At 44.2% G+C, this 13,976-nt stretch overlaps 1 protein-coding gene across 5 annotated transcripts in view; it reads left to right on the forward strand.

Annotated features, from left to right (window-relative positions):
- The window catches only part of RBM19 (RNA binding motif protein 19), a 233,193-nt gene that overhangs the window by 68,911 nt on the left and 150,306 nt on the right, over positions 1–13,976 (forward strand). For all 5 annotated transcript variants that reach the window (XR_013623829.1, XM_078780149.1, XM_078780152.1 and 2 more), the window contains one exon: positions 4,127–4,237. Coding sequence is in view for 4 of the 5 variants with exons in the window: in XM_078780149.1 (XP_078636275.1) it covers positions 4,127–4,237 (111 nt within the window). In the remaining variant the exon portion in view is untranslated. The remainder of the gene's footprint in view (positions 1–4,126; positions 4,238–13,976) is intronic.

Consider the following 13,976-nt stretch of genomic DNA (forward strand, 5'->3'; position numbering starts at 1 on the left):
CCACCGAGTAACGAGTGGTCGGAGTGAGCCGGTCGTGCCGGCGTGCTTCCGACGAGCAGTGCGCGATTCGCACGGAGGAGATGGGCCACAGAGTAGCGAGTGGTCGGAGTGGAGCCGGTCGTGAGAGAGACACGGCGTGATTCCGACGAGCAGTGCGCGATTCACGCGGAGGAGATGGGCCACAGAGTAGCGAGTGGTCGGAGTGGAGCCGGTCGTGAGAGAGACATGGCGTGATTCCGACGAGCAGTGCGCGATCAGCGCAGAGGAGATGGGCCACCGAGTAGCGAGTGGTCGGAGTGAGCCGGTCGTGACGGCGTGATTCCGACGAGCAGTGCGCGATCAGCGCATAGGAGATGGGCCACCGAGTAGCGAGTGGTCGGAGAGAGCCGGTCGTGTGGAGGCATGGCCGACATGGGAGACGTGATCACTCACGTGGGAATCTCAACTCGGGCCGAGGCACGCATATCTAGGATGAATCCCTCGGACGGAGCCGTTAGCGCTTCCGAGCCGTGATCGGACGGGTCGGCTGGCGGCTCCAAGCGGGTCCGTCGTTCCGACGGGGTATCAGCCGCAGGACGTTGCCCAGTAGCGTCGTGCTCCAGGCATCGAGCCGGAGTCCGCCACGCCTGCTCTGGCGTTCGGGTCTCATGAGAGCAGGTCGCGTTTTGACGACGCGGTCCCGCAAAAAGGCTTGCGACGTCCCTTCTTTCGAGGCAGGCCGGCAGCGAGAGTAGTCGGAGCTCCGTTGCTGGAGCTAGCTCGACGGGTCCTCCGCTGGGCATTCCTCTCCGAGGCGAGCAGTGCAGGAGCGATGACAGGAGAGGGATTACGATTAAGTAATTTACGACATGGCCCCTGCGCGAAGCGATCGATCGATGCAGTCGGTTGGCTGTCTCCGCTGCGAGAGTTGACGCCGGCCGTGCACAGCGCTCCGTGTCGTTACGTAGAGGCGCTTCAGCTCGGCTGAGCGGTTGCGGTGTAAACGCCAATGAGCAAACGCCGTAGCAGATCCTTCAGCGTGTGGGTCGGCTCCGAGAATCAGCACCACGATCATCCGGTGGGCAGCCATTCGGCGAAATAAAATGATATTAAGTGTCGTGAAAATCAAGCTCAGACACGACTTGACCTCTGGGTAGGTTTAATATCATTTTAGATCGGTAATACATCCTGTGAAAATACATACATACATACAGGTATCAAATCAGAGCATTCATGAGCAGCAAAGATAGTTTCCATTTAACCATGGTTAGCGCAGCGCGGCATTTGGGGAGGGGCGTACATACCATTCAACTACTGGATAATGTCACAGTGAGTCCCGCTGAAGTGACCGCACGCCCCGGTTGTCCCGCTCTTATAGACGGCCCCTTCCGTAGCGAGCACCCTGGGTTCACCTTGGATTCCGAGCAAACATAATTTCACTACACTATACATTTTTGGAAAGGTTATAGCATAAGGAAACTAAAAATCAATGTTTACATTTGGAGAGATACCTGTATGGCGGCCATTTTGGATTTCCAAAATGGCCACTGTAAAATACATATTCTGTTCTATTTCTGCCTCTAATTACCCTAAACTTTAAAAAATATACTAAACCTATATTTTCAGGGACAAGGAATCCAATGAAAGTATCAAATTAGTGCTATGGGGAATGGTAAGACACGAATCAAAGGTTTTGAATTGCAAAATACTGTCTTTATATTCGCGATAAGTTGCATAATCAAATACATGTTATCATTTTGTACAGGCAGTTAATAACATCAAAATGTGTCACAATAATTCATATCACCAAACATACACAGGCAGTCAGCAAAATCATATATACACATGCAGTCAGTATAACTTCACATCTACACAGGCAGTCAATGACAAAATATACACGGGCAGTCAATGGCATCAAACATACACGATTACAGAATATGCCATTTAGAGTTCGTCATCACTGTCCTGTGTCGTATCCGACAATATAGTCCGCATCGTTTTCACAGTCCGTTCCACACAAGCAAAGGTCGGTCAAATTGATTGGCAAATCAAATTGGTCGAATGGTCGATCGAATCGAATTCGATGAATCGAATCGAATCGAATCGATCGAATTGGTCGAATGGTCGATCGAAGCGATTGGTCGAATGGTCGAATTGGTCGAATGGAATTGGTCAATTGGTCGAATTGGTCGAATTGGTCGAATCGAATTGGTCGGAATTGGCAAATGTAAACATTGATTTTCAGATTTTCCATGTAATAACGTTTCCAAAAATGTATAGGTTTGCTATTCTACCATGATTTTGAACGAAAAAACATAGTGAACCTGACTACTGATCTAAATTTCAAGTGTCATAGCAAAGGGTCTGAATACTTATGTAAATGTGATATTTCAGTTTTTTCTTTTTAATAAATTTGCAAACCTTTCTAAAATCCTGTTTTCTCTTTGTCATTATGGGGTATTAAGTGTGGATTGATGAGGGAAAAAATGAATTTAAACGATTTCAGCATAAGGCTGCAACATAACAAAATGTGAAAAAAGTGAAGGGGTCTGAAAACTTTCTGAATGCACTGTATGTCCGATTGAGACGAAACTTTCAGGGTAGGAGTGACTGTGACACCCATGCAGGATGTTTTTATGATAATTGTGATGTCACACGTTACGTGGTATGGCAGCCACTTGGATTAAAAACAAATAAGTAAAAAAAAAAAATTCTCGGAAACTGCTGAATGGCAAAATTTGAAACTTGGCACATTGTCAAGTACTCTCAATGGGGAACAAAAGCATGATAATGATATCATAGGTGAAGTGGTATACCAGCCCAAAATGTTTTAATCGAATTCCTTATCCTAAAAATCTGAAATTGCATGCACATGACCCATTTGTATTGAAATATTAAATTTATGACATCATAGGTCATCATCCCTGGTCATTTGGGCCCTGGTGTTGGGCTAGCGGCTAGGGTGCCGGCTTAGGATCCTAGGATCCTGGGTTCGAATCCCGGTCGATCGCTGAATTAACGCCAGGGGGGTTGACTCAGCCTGTCATCCTTCCAAGGTCGGCTAATTGAGTACCAGTTCACTGGTAATTCCCTGTTTGTCGTTAAAGGCGGCAAAAAGGGTTGGCGTCAGGAAGGGCATCCGGCCGTAAAACATTGCTTAAAAAAGGGGACCAAAAAACAACAACCACGGTTCTCGAAAAAGGCCATCCCCCGCTTTGCGGGGAACAATAGCCTCTAAAGGTGGTTATAGGTCACATGGTTTGGCAGCCATATTTGATTGAAGGGAAATGCAAAATTTTACAAATTTACAACAGCACTGTTGCATATAGTTTGAAAATGATGATGTCATAGGTCATGTGGTTTGGCAGCCATCTTGGATAGAAAAACGAACCTTATCCGATCAACACGAAACTTCACAAATGTGATCCCCTACCCATACATATGCAAAGTGATGGCATCTACCTGTTGTGGGACAATGCGGAGGCATGTTGGCGACAGTCACATTGTTCTAGTTATTGTTGATCTTGGTATCATACAAGTCTTTTTTAAAGCTTATTTTGTTTTGTTTGCTTTTGCTTTCGGCAGTCTTTTGTCGGTTCCTCTTGTGCATATGAAAACATGCGACATTTTCTGGTACTTTGAGCAATTGTTTTACAATGCAAATGGAGGAACATCTTTCAGTTTAATTCCAATTCTGATGCAGCTGGTTGCCAATTGCTTAGTCACTCAAAATCTTTTATCCCTTTTAAGGGACTAGCTGCATCAGTTTTGGTGCAAACTCAATGAAGCAGTGATTTGGTTATCCTGGGTGTAGCTCCAATTATCATGGTAGTAAAAGTATAATTTCAGTGTGTTCCACTGGAGTAAAACAATTTTGAATGCTTCGACATCATGCATGGCCATTTTCTTCCTTGCACTGTGGTGTTTGTTAATTACTCTTAACAGCATTGGTTTTACTAGGTTTGCACTTGTTTGTCACTAGAAAGGATCCTTTTTTTGTGGAACACCACTTGATTCTTGCTAAACTTGATTTATTCCAGCAAATGAAACGGTTCCTTTGAGTTTGGACTCTCTTTGCTTGCATATTTAGCACGTCTTGGCATAATGGCTGTGATTGACATGACTCTTGCGATTTATTTTTCTACAGGACAGTCACGGCAGCATTGCAGTGCGCTTGGCCCTTGGAGAGACGCAAATTGTGCAGGAGACTCGGCGTTTCTTGTTGAATCATGGTGTTCAGTTGGATGCTTTCAGTCAGGTTTGTCTCTCAAGCCAGCACAGGGCAATATCCCAAGTAAATATCTTTGTTAATTGGACTTGATGATGATGCCATGTATTTAAGAGTTCAGATATACTTTGGAGAGAAGATGTTTGGGGGTAAAGTAAAGAAAACTTTATACGTTTCTTTTGCGTATGTAATATGTGTATGCCTCTTATTCTTTGCAGTCTCAATAATTCTGCAATGTAGATTTGGATACAGTGTTTAAGCCATAGTCACCTGAAATGTTCTTGTCTTTTTGAATCGATATACTTGATGTGTTGTAGGGGTATTGTCTCATGTCATAGCTTGGGATTGTTAGGAAAGTCTGGAGGGGGGGGGGGGTGAGTTGGGGGCTTAGGAAAAAGGGTAGGTGAGTGATATAAAGAGAAAAAAAGACAAATGAGTCAAAACAGCCGCTCTGATCCTTTGTTAAGCTGAGCAGTGGTGCTTGCGGGGGGAGCTCAGCCGATTGTGTTGGGAAGCGCCTCGTTTGTCCCTAATTCCAAACTAATTAAATTGGCCGCCCGCCTGGCTTTCGAGTCCATTACAATGGAGGCTGCCTGTGGAGAGGCTTATTTTGGTGTCGGTGTTGAGCCAGTGGGGGTGGCCTGCCTTTGGCAGACGCACGCTCTGTTTTTAGAAGCCCCTTACTGCATTTTGGAAAGCTTCACAGTCGAATTAACAAAAAAATACTCGTGGGGTGATTTTAAGGATGGCAAGAATTCATTTACCATGCTTCATGCAGTGGAGAGGAATTGGCCTGTTTTTTTTTTTTTTAAACATCGTCTGTTTTGTTCTTTTACACACATTGATAATGAAATGAGACACAGCGGTACACCCTCTTGGGATGGCTTGCTTTTATGTTTGTTGCTAATCATTATGTGATCCTCATTCATCTTTATTTTATATACCTGAGACCACTGATCCCATGGAAAAGTAATATGGCTGTATTTTGCTCAAAGATTTTTTTTTTAATCGAAATCTATATTTTTCTTTAAAATTCGGTTGTGTTTTCTGTCTTGAAACGAGTCGTGTCAATTTGAATTGACCCATGAGGATATCGTGAAATGCGTTTTTCTCCATGGTCTCCATTCCATGCTTGAAAATGTAATCTTGATTTATTTTTGCATTTTGGAGATGTTCAACAAACTTGAAGTCTATAAATAATTTCATTGGACTCATGATGTTTCACTAACTCTATTAAGGTGTTATTGTGATGCCGTCACTTGAAGAGCATGAACTGTTGATGTTAAAACTTTTACTCGCTCTTACAATGGCAAATGTGATATTTTTGCATAAAAGTTGAACTTTTCTTTGCTCATTTGCAGCACTTTTCCCAGAGTATAGCAACTCGACTTCTTCCCAATTTTGGGTGCATTTCAAAAATGGATTTGAGAATCAGTCGTAAGCCTTTCCAAATAAAGTAAAAGGAATCGATTTGGAGTAAGTCGGCACTGCAGTCGCTTGCTTAATCTCACCGAAGCTCTGTTTATTTGTGAGGCCTTTATGTTGTTTGGACAATTAGGGCAATTTGGTTGCGTTCATCGGCGTTTCGGTGCTGAATTCGCTTTTGTAGCTCGTTTGAAATTGGAAAGCACTGTTAATTGTCATTTAATCCCACTGAAATTTCCAAGAAATCCACCATTGTTTGTTGAGGCTAATCCCTTTGCAGTTGTTGATACAGTGTATAGACGTCTATTGCTTCCCAGTTCGTCCAATGTGTATTGAGTCATGTGCACTCATTGCGTTCCACATAAAATGTGGTTTCTAAAGTTGCACAATATTGAGAAAGTGATATGTAAGCAGGGATATTATTAATTATATATATATATATATATATATATATATATATATATATATATATATATATATATATATACACTTTCAAGGATCATATATATATATATATATATATATATATATATATATATACTTTCAAGGATCATATATATATATATATATATATATATATATATATATATATATATATATATATATATATATATATATATATATATATATATATGGCATTTAATATGGAATATTTTTTTTTTCTTGACTTGGGTTTACTTTCTTAACTCAGTATATCAATCTGGTGAGTTTCTTTTACACTTTGGTGATTTATTTGTTAAAAGAACCATGTCACTGATTGTCTGTCGCAGCAAGAAGTCAACAACAGGATTATATCACAGGTGGCGTGGCAAAATGTACGGAGAGGTGCATTTGATCATTGGCTTCACAGTCGGGTATACAAGGGTTGTTGCGTTCTGTATTAGTGGAAAACAACTGCTGCACGTCTCCAAACATTATTGCCGCTTCCTCTGGAGATGGTCCATCAACTCGACAATGCTGTTTGTCATGGAGCGGTGGCTTTACGAAATTACGGCATGAAACAGCATGCTATTGCTCGGCAGTATGGCATCACTCAAGGTCAGGTGTCAAAGATCCTGAAACCAAATGCTCAGAGGGGTGTCCCTACTCCAATACCGAGGCCAGGACGTCTCCGCAGAACCACAAGGAGGGATGATCGCCAGCTGCACCGGTTAGTCTGCAATGGCCGTACCAAGTCAGCTCATCGGCTTAGGGCTGAGGGGCAGCAACTGACAAATGTGCCTGTATCCAGAAGGCTAGTCAACCAATGACTGGTTCAAGCAGGCTATTGTGCCAGGCATCCCCTAAGAAAGCCACGCCTGACCAGACAACACCGCCAGCGCCGATTGCAGTGGGCCAGAGAACACCGTCAATGGCAGCCAGGACACTGGAATCACGTGATCTTCAGTGACGAGTCTAGATTTCTGGTCTGTCGTCAAGATGGCCGCGTCCGAGTGCGTAGACAAGTGCATGAAGCCTACAACAAAGATTGTATAGTGCCAAGAGTCCAAGCGGGAGGTGGTGGGGTGACCGTTTGGGCTGCTTTTCATGCAGGGGGCAAAACTGACCTGGTTGTTCTGAATGGAAACCTGAACCAGTTCAAGTACAGGGCCATTCTGGAAGAAACATTGCTTCCATTTGCTCGTGCAGACTTTCGAGGAAACTTTGTCTTCCAAGATGACAATGCACGGCCTCATCATACTCGCATGATCCAAAACTTTCTTGCTGACTGTGGTGTAGAGCATATGGAGTGGCCTGCGATGTCCCCGTATATGAATCCGAAAGAGAACTTGTGGGCAGAATTAACGTGTCAAATCGACCACTTGGACCAGCAGCCGACCTCTGTGCGTGAATTGCAGCAGGCTATTGTCACTGCATGGCAAGCGATTCCTGTCCAAACCTTCGCAAATCTCGTGAACAGCATGCCTCAACATGTATGTGCTCTCCTGAATGCTCGTGGGGGTTACACGAAGTACTGAACTGTAATTTTACTGTCGGTAATCCCAGTCGTAATTTAACTTTTGTTTTTGTTAAAAAAAATTTTGGCTAATGTGCAAAATAAAGAGATACTTCTGGAAAACGTACAGAAGTTTAACACAGTACTGTCCATGGATTGAGTTCGATATCAGTTTACATCACTTTCAAGGATCAATTTATTTGTTTCGAAATGTCAAATGTGGTTTTTGTTTCTTTTAAAGGTCACATTAACAAAATCTAGAATAATTTCAACATAATTCCAATGAACTTTTGGTTCTAAGACATCTTGAAAAGTAAGTTCACCCCCACACAAAAAATATTCCATATTAAATGCCAAGTCTGTATATATATATATATATATAATATATATATATATATATATATATATATATATAATAGGAACTGTATATATTAGGAACTTGTATATATTAGGAAAATTATATTATTATAATTATATTAGGAAATTAAGAACTGTAAGAAATAGTAGAAACTCCAAAAGTACGAGCAGGGCGTCTCATTTGTATTGAATAAATAAGACGCGGACGTAGCTTCAGGACGTCGATCTTTTATCCTTTGTTTTCACTGACGTCACAGTTACCCATCTCGCATTGCGCGGCGGCCATTTTGATACCCAAGCTAATCTGTCCGTGTGCGCTGATATTGATTTGTTGCGTTGGTTTATGGTGAATGCGGATCGCAAAAAGTCTGTTTTATAAAGTAATTTTGTTTGTTTTGTCACGTTCATGTGGAGTGTGGTGCCATCTAGTTTATATTACGTATTGTTGCCCAACAAACACAGAACATTCGGTTTAAGTTTGCCGTGGACCAGTGAACTGGTGAACACCTGGGCAGTGGGTCAACCTGCAACCAACTACCTGTAGAACAGACTTGGAGTGTACGTAAGGATACGGTAGATCCAGGCTTGAGTATGGCTAGCAGTGCGAGTGCCAACCTTGGCTACCAAGAGACGCTCCCCTGGACGTTCTTGTTCGTTACAAAGAGAAGATTTCTGTCATTGGGTGTGACCCGTATGGTCTATCAAATGATCAATTTGAGAAGAATGTGAGCAAGTGGCCTCAGGTGACCCACATCGACGTGATCAACTACCTGTTGTTCAGCAAATCGGCTATACCAAAGATGAGTTGAAGAAGTATAAATCCCTCGAGGCATACAGGTTGTACCAAGATGGATGGGTGCGACAAATCCTACACAAAGAACTGAATGACGTCACTTGTGATTCGATCCAAGGTATTAATATATTAAACAAACATGTATTTTTTAAAGCTGCTTGTGTTAATGTTATGGACCTGATTGATTAAGTGCCCTCCATTTGTTCAAAAACCACTGCAGTTTTAGCTGTGCATGCATGTGTGCATACTTTGTAGACATGTGATGCACAGTGCGAAGTGAGTGCCGCCATGTGTGCTTTGTGCGTATGGCCATAAGTCATCACCTATATTTATCATGTAAGCAACGAAATACGTAGCACGTTCTTCACATGATAAAATCGAGATTCATTTTGACCGAGTTGATAAGAGTACATAACTTTAGAAAGTTTATTGGACAGTTTCAAATTCAATACTTTTATGTTCCAGGTTTCGCATTCCATGAAACATGTTCTTACTTACTGTTAACAAAATGCTCGGAGCAGACAGGTGTGCGATCCCACTGTGATTCTGTTTGGATGTCACTGCGATTGATGGCAGCCTTCCACAAACGCCGCCTCTCTTCACTTAAATTTCTTGTTTCCTCACCCTGATTCAGTAGAAGTTTGGGCGTTTTGTAAAACTTAACTCCTGGCCTAACGCCTGGCCTGTTTGAACAACGAAATACGCCGCAAATTGGCATGACTGGTCGTGAACAAAAACTATTTAATGTGAATCCGCTGACGACGTTGTTCGAGAGGGTATCAAAATGGCCGAGGTGTCCCAGGGTGCCCTGCGCGCGTGCTCCGATGACGTCACAAGAAAACAAGCAATTGTCGACAAGCTTTCGACCAACAAAGGTCTTCTTCTGAGTCAGCCCCAAGTTCAACGGAAGGCCTGCGCGATATATATATATATATATATATATATACATATATATATATATATATATATATAATATATATATATATATATATATATATATATATTATTAGGCCTGGGCGATAATGGAAAGACCTATATCACGATAATGGACCTCATTATACATCATCATGTAGCTGCTGCATGTGGAGGCATATGTGCCCCTGCTAGCCGACCTTAGCTGACCATATCGAGGTTGAAGGGCCGAAACGGGATGATGCTTAGGACCTCGACTGAGGACCCGGTCAGTGAGGCACACTTGTGACCAGGTGTGTTTTGAAATTATGCATATACATATACATATATATAGGCCTGGGCGATAATCGAAAAACCCATATCATGATAATGGACCTCATTATCATGATTATCGTGATAATGAGTGATATATTTATATTTAATATAAAAAAGAAGAAAAAGGAAAAAATGTCATCAGCCCCGCCTTGGTTTTAGTAATTTTGCTGTATGGAGTTAAAGGCCATCATTCAGCCATCTTTGGTCAAATTACAAAACAAAATCTTCTGCATATGTATACTGTTACGGATTCGTCACTTCCGGTGTTGTGGTTTTCATCCACTTGAAACATTTCTGGTTCTATGTATTATTATTATTATTGTTTGAGGGAAATAGCCATTATTATTGTCAAAAGGTTAATGTTAAATGAAACGGGAAACCGGATCGGGAACCGGAAGACGAGAGAGAAAGGAAGGCGGGGCAAAAAGTCGGACAAGAAGCTGGTCGCTTCAAGCTCCGGAGCGAGCGTTGTCGAACGAAAGTCACGAGTGAACTTTGAGTTTCCTTGAAAGGAATTCCTGCGATAGGTGTTATCGCTGGGATTGATAAACCTGCGTGGTCAGGTTTGGCGTTGGGATTCTGAAGAATCATCGCCGGGGCGGTGCGACAAGTACGAGCCGTCGGCCATTTTGACACTCGCGCTTTGCTCATCGCAAAAGGTCTTTGCTTCGTGTCAGCTTTTTTCACCATTCAGACGTCTATCTGGGATGTGTGTGTGCAACGCGGAGTTTGAAGATTAATTTGCGGTTCGCCGACTGAACCCTGAATGTTCATACCTGGAGGGCGCCTTTGGATTTCCCATTCCTCCGTGAGTTTGCCTTACGCGGTTTTGGACCACGTGACTCTTTGCGCCGCTTCGGCCGCCTTCGCCTCTGTGCTGTTTTGGCGGAGTGACTGGGCCCGTCATCTGAACGGGGTTCGGGTTTCGATTCGATATTGCTCGGACGCTCGCTGGAGGGGATCACCTTTGAGCTATAGAGACATTGGGGAATGTTCTTTTTTCACTCACTTGGAGCACAGTGAGTTATCTTATCCTAGCTGATGGTACCATCATAAGATGTGTTGATTTTTATTTTTTATTTTTTTATTTTGTATACAAGATCGAGGCTCGTGAAAGAGCGAACATTAATCAGTTCACACAGAAAGACAAACAGACACACAAAACAAATAACATCGGGAGCGGTAGACAAGATGGGGAGAGAGGGGGAAGGACACAAACACAACATTTGAGAGCAGGGACCGAGAGACATGGAGACATCGAGAGAACTGTGGGAGGGAGAGGGCTTTGGGGGGAAGGCATGGGAAGGGGTGGGGGGGGGGGGTGGGAGAGGTATAAAACATATGGACACTGCCAAAACTTCCAGGAAAGAAGTTGGAATTTCAAACAAGGTGGATCTGGGGTGAATGAATGAATTAGTGGGGGTAGAAAAGATCAAGGTTTTGGATGGGGGAAGATAAGAGATGGTGGTGAACAGCTGTTTTGAAGACCTGGAGGGAGGAGTGTGATTGAAGTGAGTGTGGGAGTTTGTTCCAGAGGCGGGAGAAAAGAGGAATGAAAGAGTGAAGGTGAGCTGAGAGCCGAGATTTCGGCAGTTTAACCATCAGAGGGTGGCTGGCAGATCTTGTGTGACCTGTAGGAATATTTGGGGGACAGAGCACAGAGAGAGCTGGGGGAGCAAGGCCGGAGAGGAGTCGGTAGAAGACAGAAAGACCACCTACCTGCCTGCGGTGAGTGAGTGAAAGGCCCGCAGAGATAGCTTCATCGCGGGAGATTCCAATGATTCTGAAAGCTTTGGATTCAACAGCGTGAAACCGAGCCAGGTGTGAGGCAGGAGCACCAGCCCATAGGGGAGAACAGTATTCCATTGAGCTGCGGATGAAAGCCTTGTATGTGGTGAGGAGCTCAGGTGTGCCTAGGAAGGACTTCGCATGACGGAGGATGCCCAGTCGGCGACTGGCTTTGGAGGCCAGCTTGGAAATGTGGTTTTCCCAAGAAAGATCATGGCAGATGGTGAGACCCAAAAGCTTGAGCGACAGAACTTCTTGGAGAGGATTGTTGAGAAAGTAGATGGGAGGGTTGTCCAGTCGATCTTTTTGGAGAGACATCGTAAGAGTGTGAGATTTGTCAGGATTGAAAGACATGTTCCACATGTTTGACCAGTCTGTGATTTTGTCCAGGTCTTCAGAGAGTGAGGAGGCTGCAGACTGCCGATCTGAGGGAAGAGGAATGGAGCGGCAGAGAGTGGAGTCATCAGCAAAGAGATACAGAGGATTTTCCAGAGAGTCGGAGAGATCATTGATAAAGACCAGAAAAAGCACAGGGCCCAGCACACTGCCTTGGGGAACTCCAGCCTGAACGGGAAGGGGAGATGAGAGAAATCCATTCAGGGCCACACGTTGACTACGACCAGAGAGGAAGTCCGCAAGCCATGCATGGAGATTTCCATGGATACCATAGGAGGAGAGTTTGGTGAGCAGAGCTGGGTGCCAGACCGTATCGAAGGCACGTGATATGTCAAGGGAGACAGCTCTGATTTCCTGTTTGGCATTGAGGACCTCCATCCATTGTTGAGACAGCAGAAGCAGCAGGTCCAGAGTAGAGTGACCTGGTCTGAAACCAAATTGATGATCAGAGATCAAGCCATTGGAGAAGAGGAAAGATTTCATATCCGAAGCAATGATGGATTCCATGACTTTGCTGATAATTGGGAGCAGGCTGATTGGTCTGTAGTTGCAAGGATCTGTTTTTGCACCTTTTTTGTGTAAAGCGGTAATGTTTGCTGATTTCCAGGATGCTGGCAGATGACCTTGAGCAAAAGATAGGGTGAAAAGAACAGAGAGAGGGTGAGATAGAGCGGCAGAGCAGGATTTTAGGACCCGTGGGCTGATGCCATCTGGTCCAGTTGCAGAATCAGAGTCGAGGTTTGACAAAAACTCCTCCACCTTGTCAGGAGAGAAGGTCACAGAGTCCAGGAGCAGTTTGGTTCGACTGGGAAAGGTGGGAACAGAGAGAGATGGGTTTGGGACTAAGGATTTTGAGGCAAACACAGAGTTGAGGCATTCGGCTTTGTCACGTGCGATGTCAACTGTGTGGCCATTTGAGGTAAGGGAGGGGATGGAGGGGGAACACACACCAGAAATGGATTTGACCAGACGCCACCAGGATTTGGAGGAAGGAGACAGGTTTGAGAGTTCATTCTTGAGTGAGGAGAGATAGTGCTTCCTGGCACTCCTGAGGGTAGACACACACTTGTTCCGAGCTTGGTGGAAGGAACTGAGATTTCCTTCAGTTGGATTAGCCTTCCAAGAGGCAAAGGCAAGTTGTTTCAGGGCAACTGCCTCACCACAAGATTCAGTGTACCATGGACGGGAGGAAGGGTAAGACAACTGAAGGCGAGATGGGATAAATCTGTGCATGAGAGAGATCAGTTTGCTTTGGAAGAATTCCCAGGATGAGGTGATGTCAGAGGCAGTGGAGATGGGAGACCAATCCAGACGATTGATGGCTGCTTGAAGACCGTCCCAGTCGGCCTGAGTGAAATGCCAGACTCGTCGACGCTGAGGAGGCTCTCTGAGAATGGCCAGAGAGATGTTCACTTTGACAAGCACATGATCAGAAGAACCGATTGGAGCAGAAGAAGAGCAGCAGACATTAGCAGGGAAGTTAGTCATAAACAAGTCTAGAAGAGAAGATACTCCATTGGCTGAGATCCAGGTCGGGAAATTGACAGATTGTGTCAATCCCAGTGAGTCACAGAAGTCCTTTGCTGAGGTGCCATGACTGGTGAGAGAGGAACCCACACCCAACCAGGTGGCATGATGACAATTGAAGTCACCACATATGAGGAAGAGAGAGTTGGGATGAGTGGATAGAAGTTGGTCCATGTTGTCAGACAGTGAAATGTAGATGGAGTCATCACTGTTTGGGGGACGGTACAGAACACATATGAACAAAAGGTGGGAGCGGAGAGGAAGCCGTAGCCAGAGGTACTCCTGGGGGTGAGGAGGAGAGAGGGCAGTGCAAGGAGAGT

This window comes from Myxine glutinosa, chromosome 6, assembly GCF_964187855.1.
Source record: "Myxine glutinosa chromosome 6, kmMyxGlut1.1, whole genome shotgun sequence".
NCBI classification, from domain to species: Eukaryota; Metazoa; Chordata; class Myxini; order Myxiniformes; family Myxinidae; genus Myxine; species Myxine glutinosa.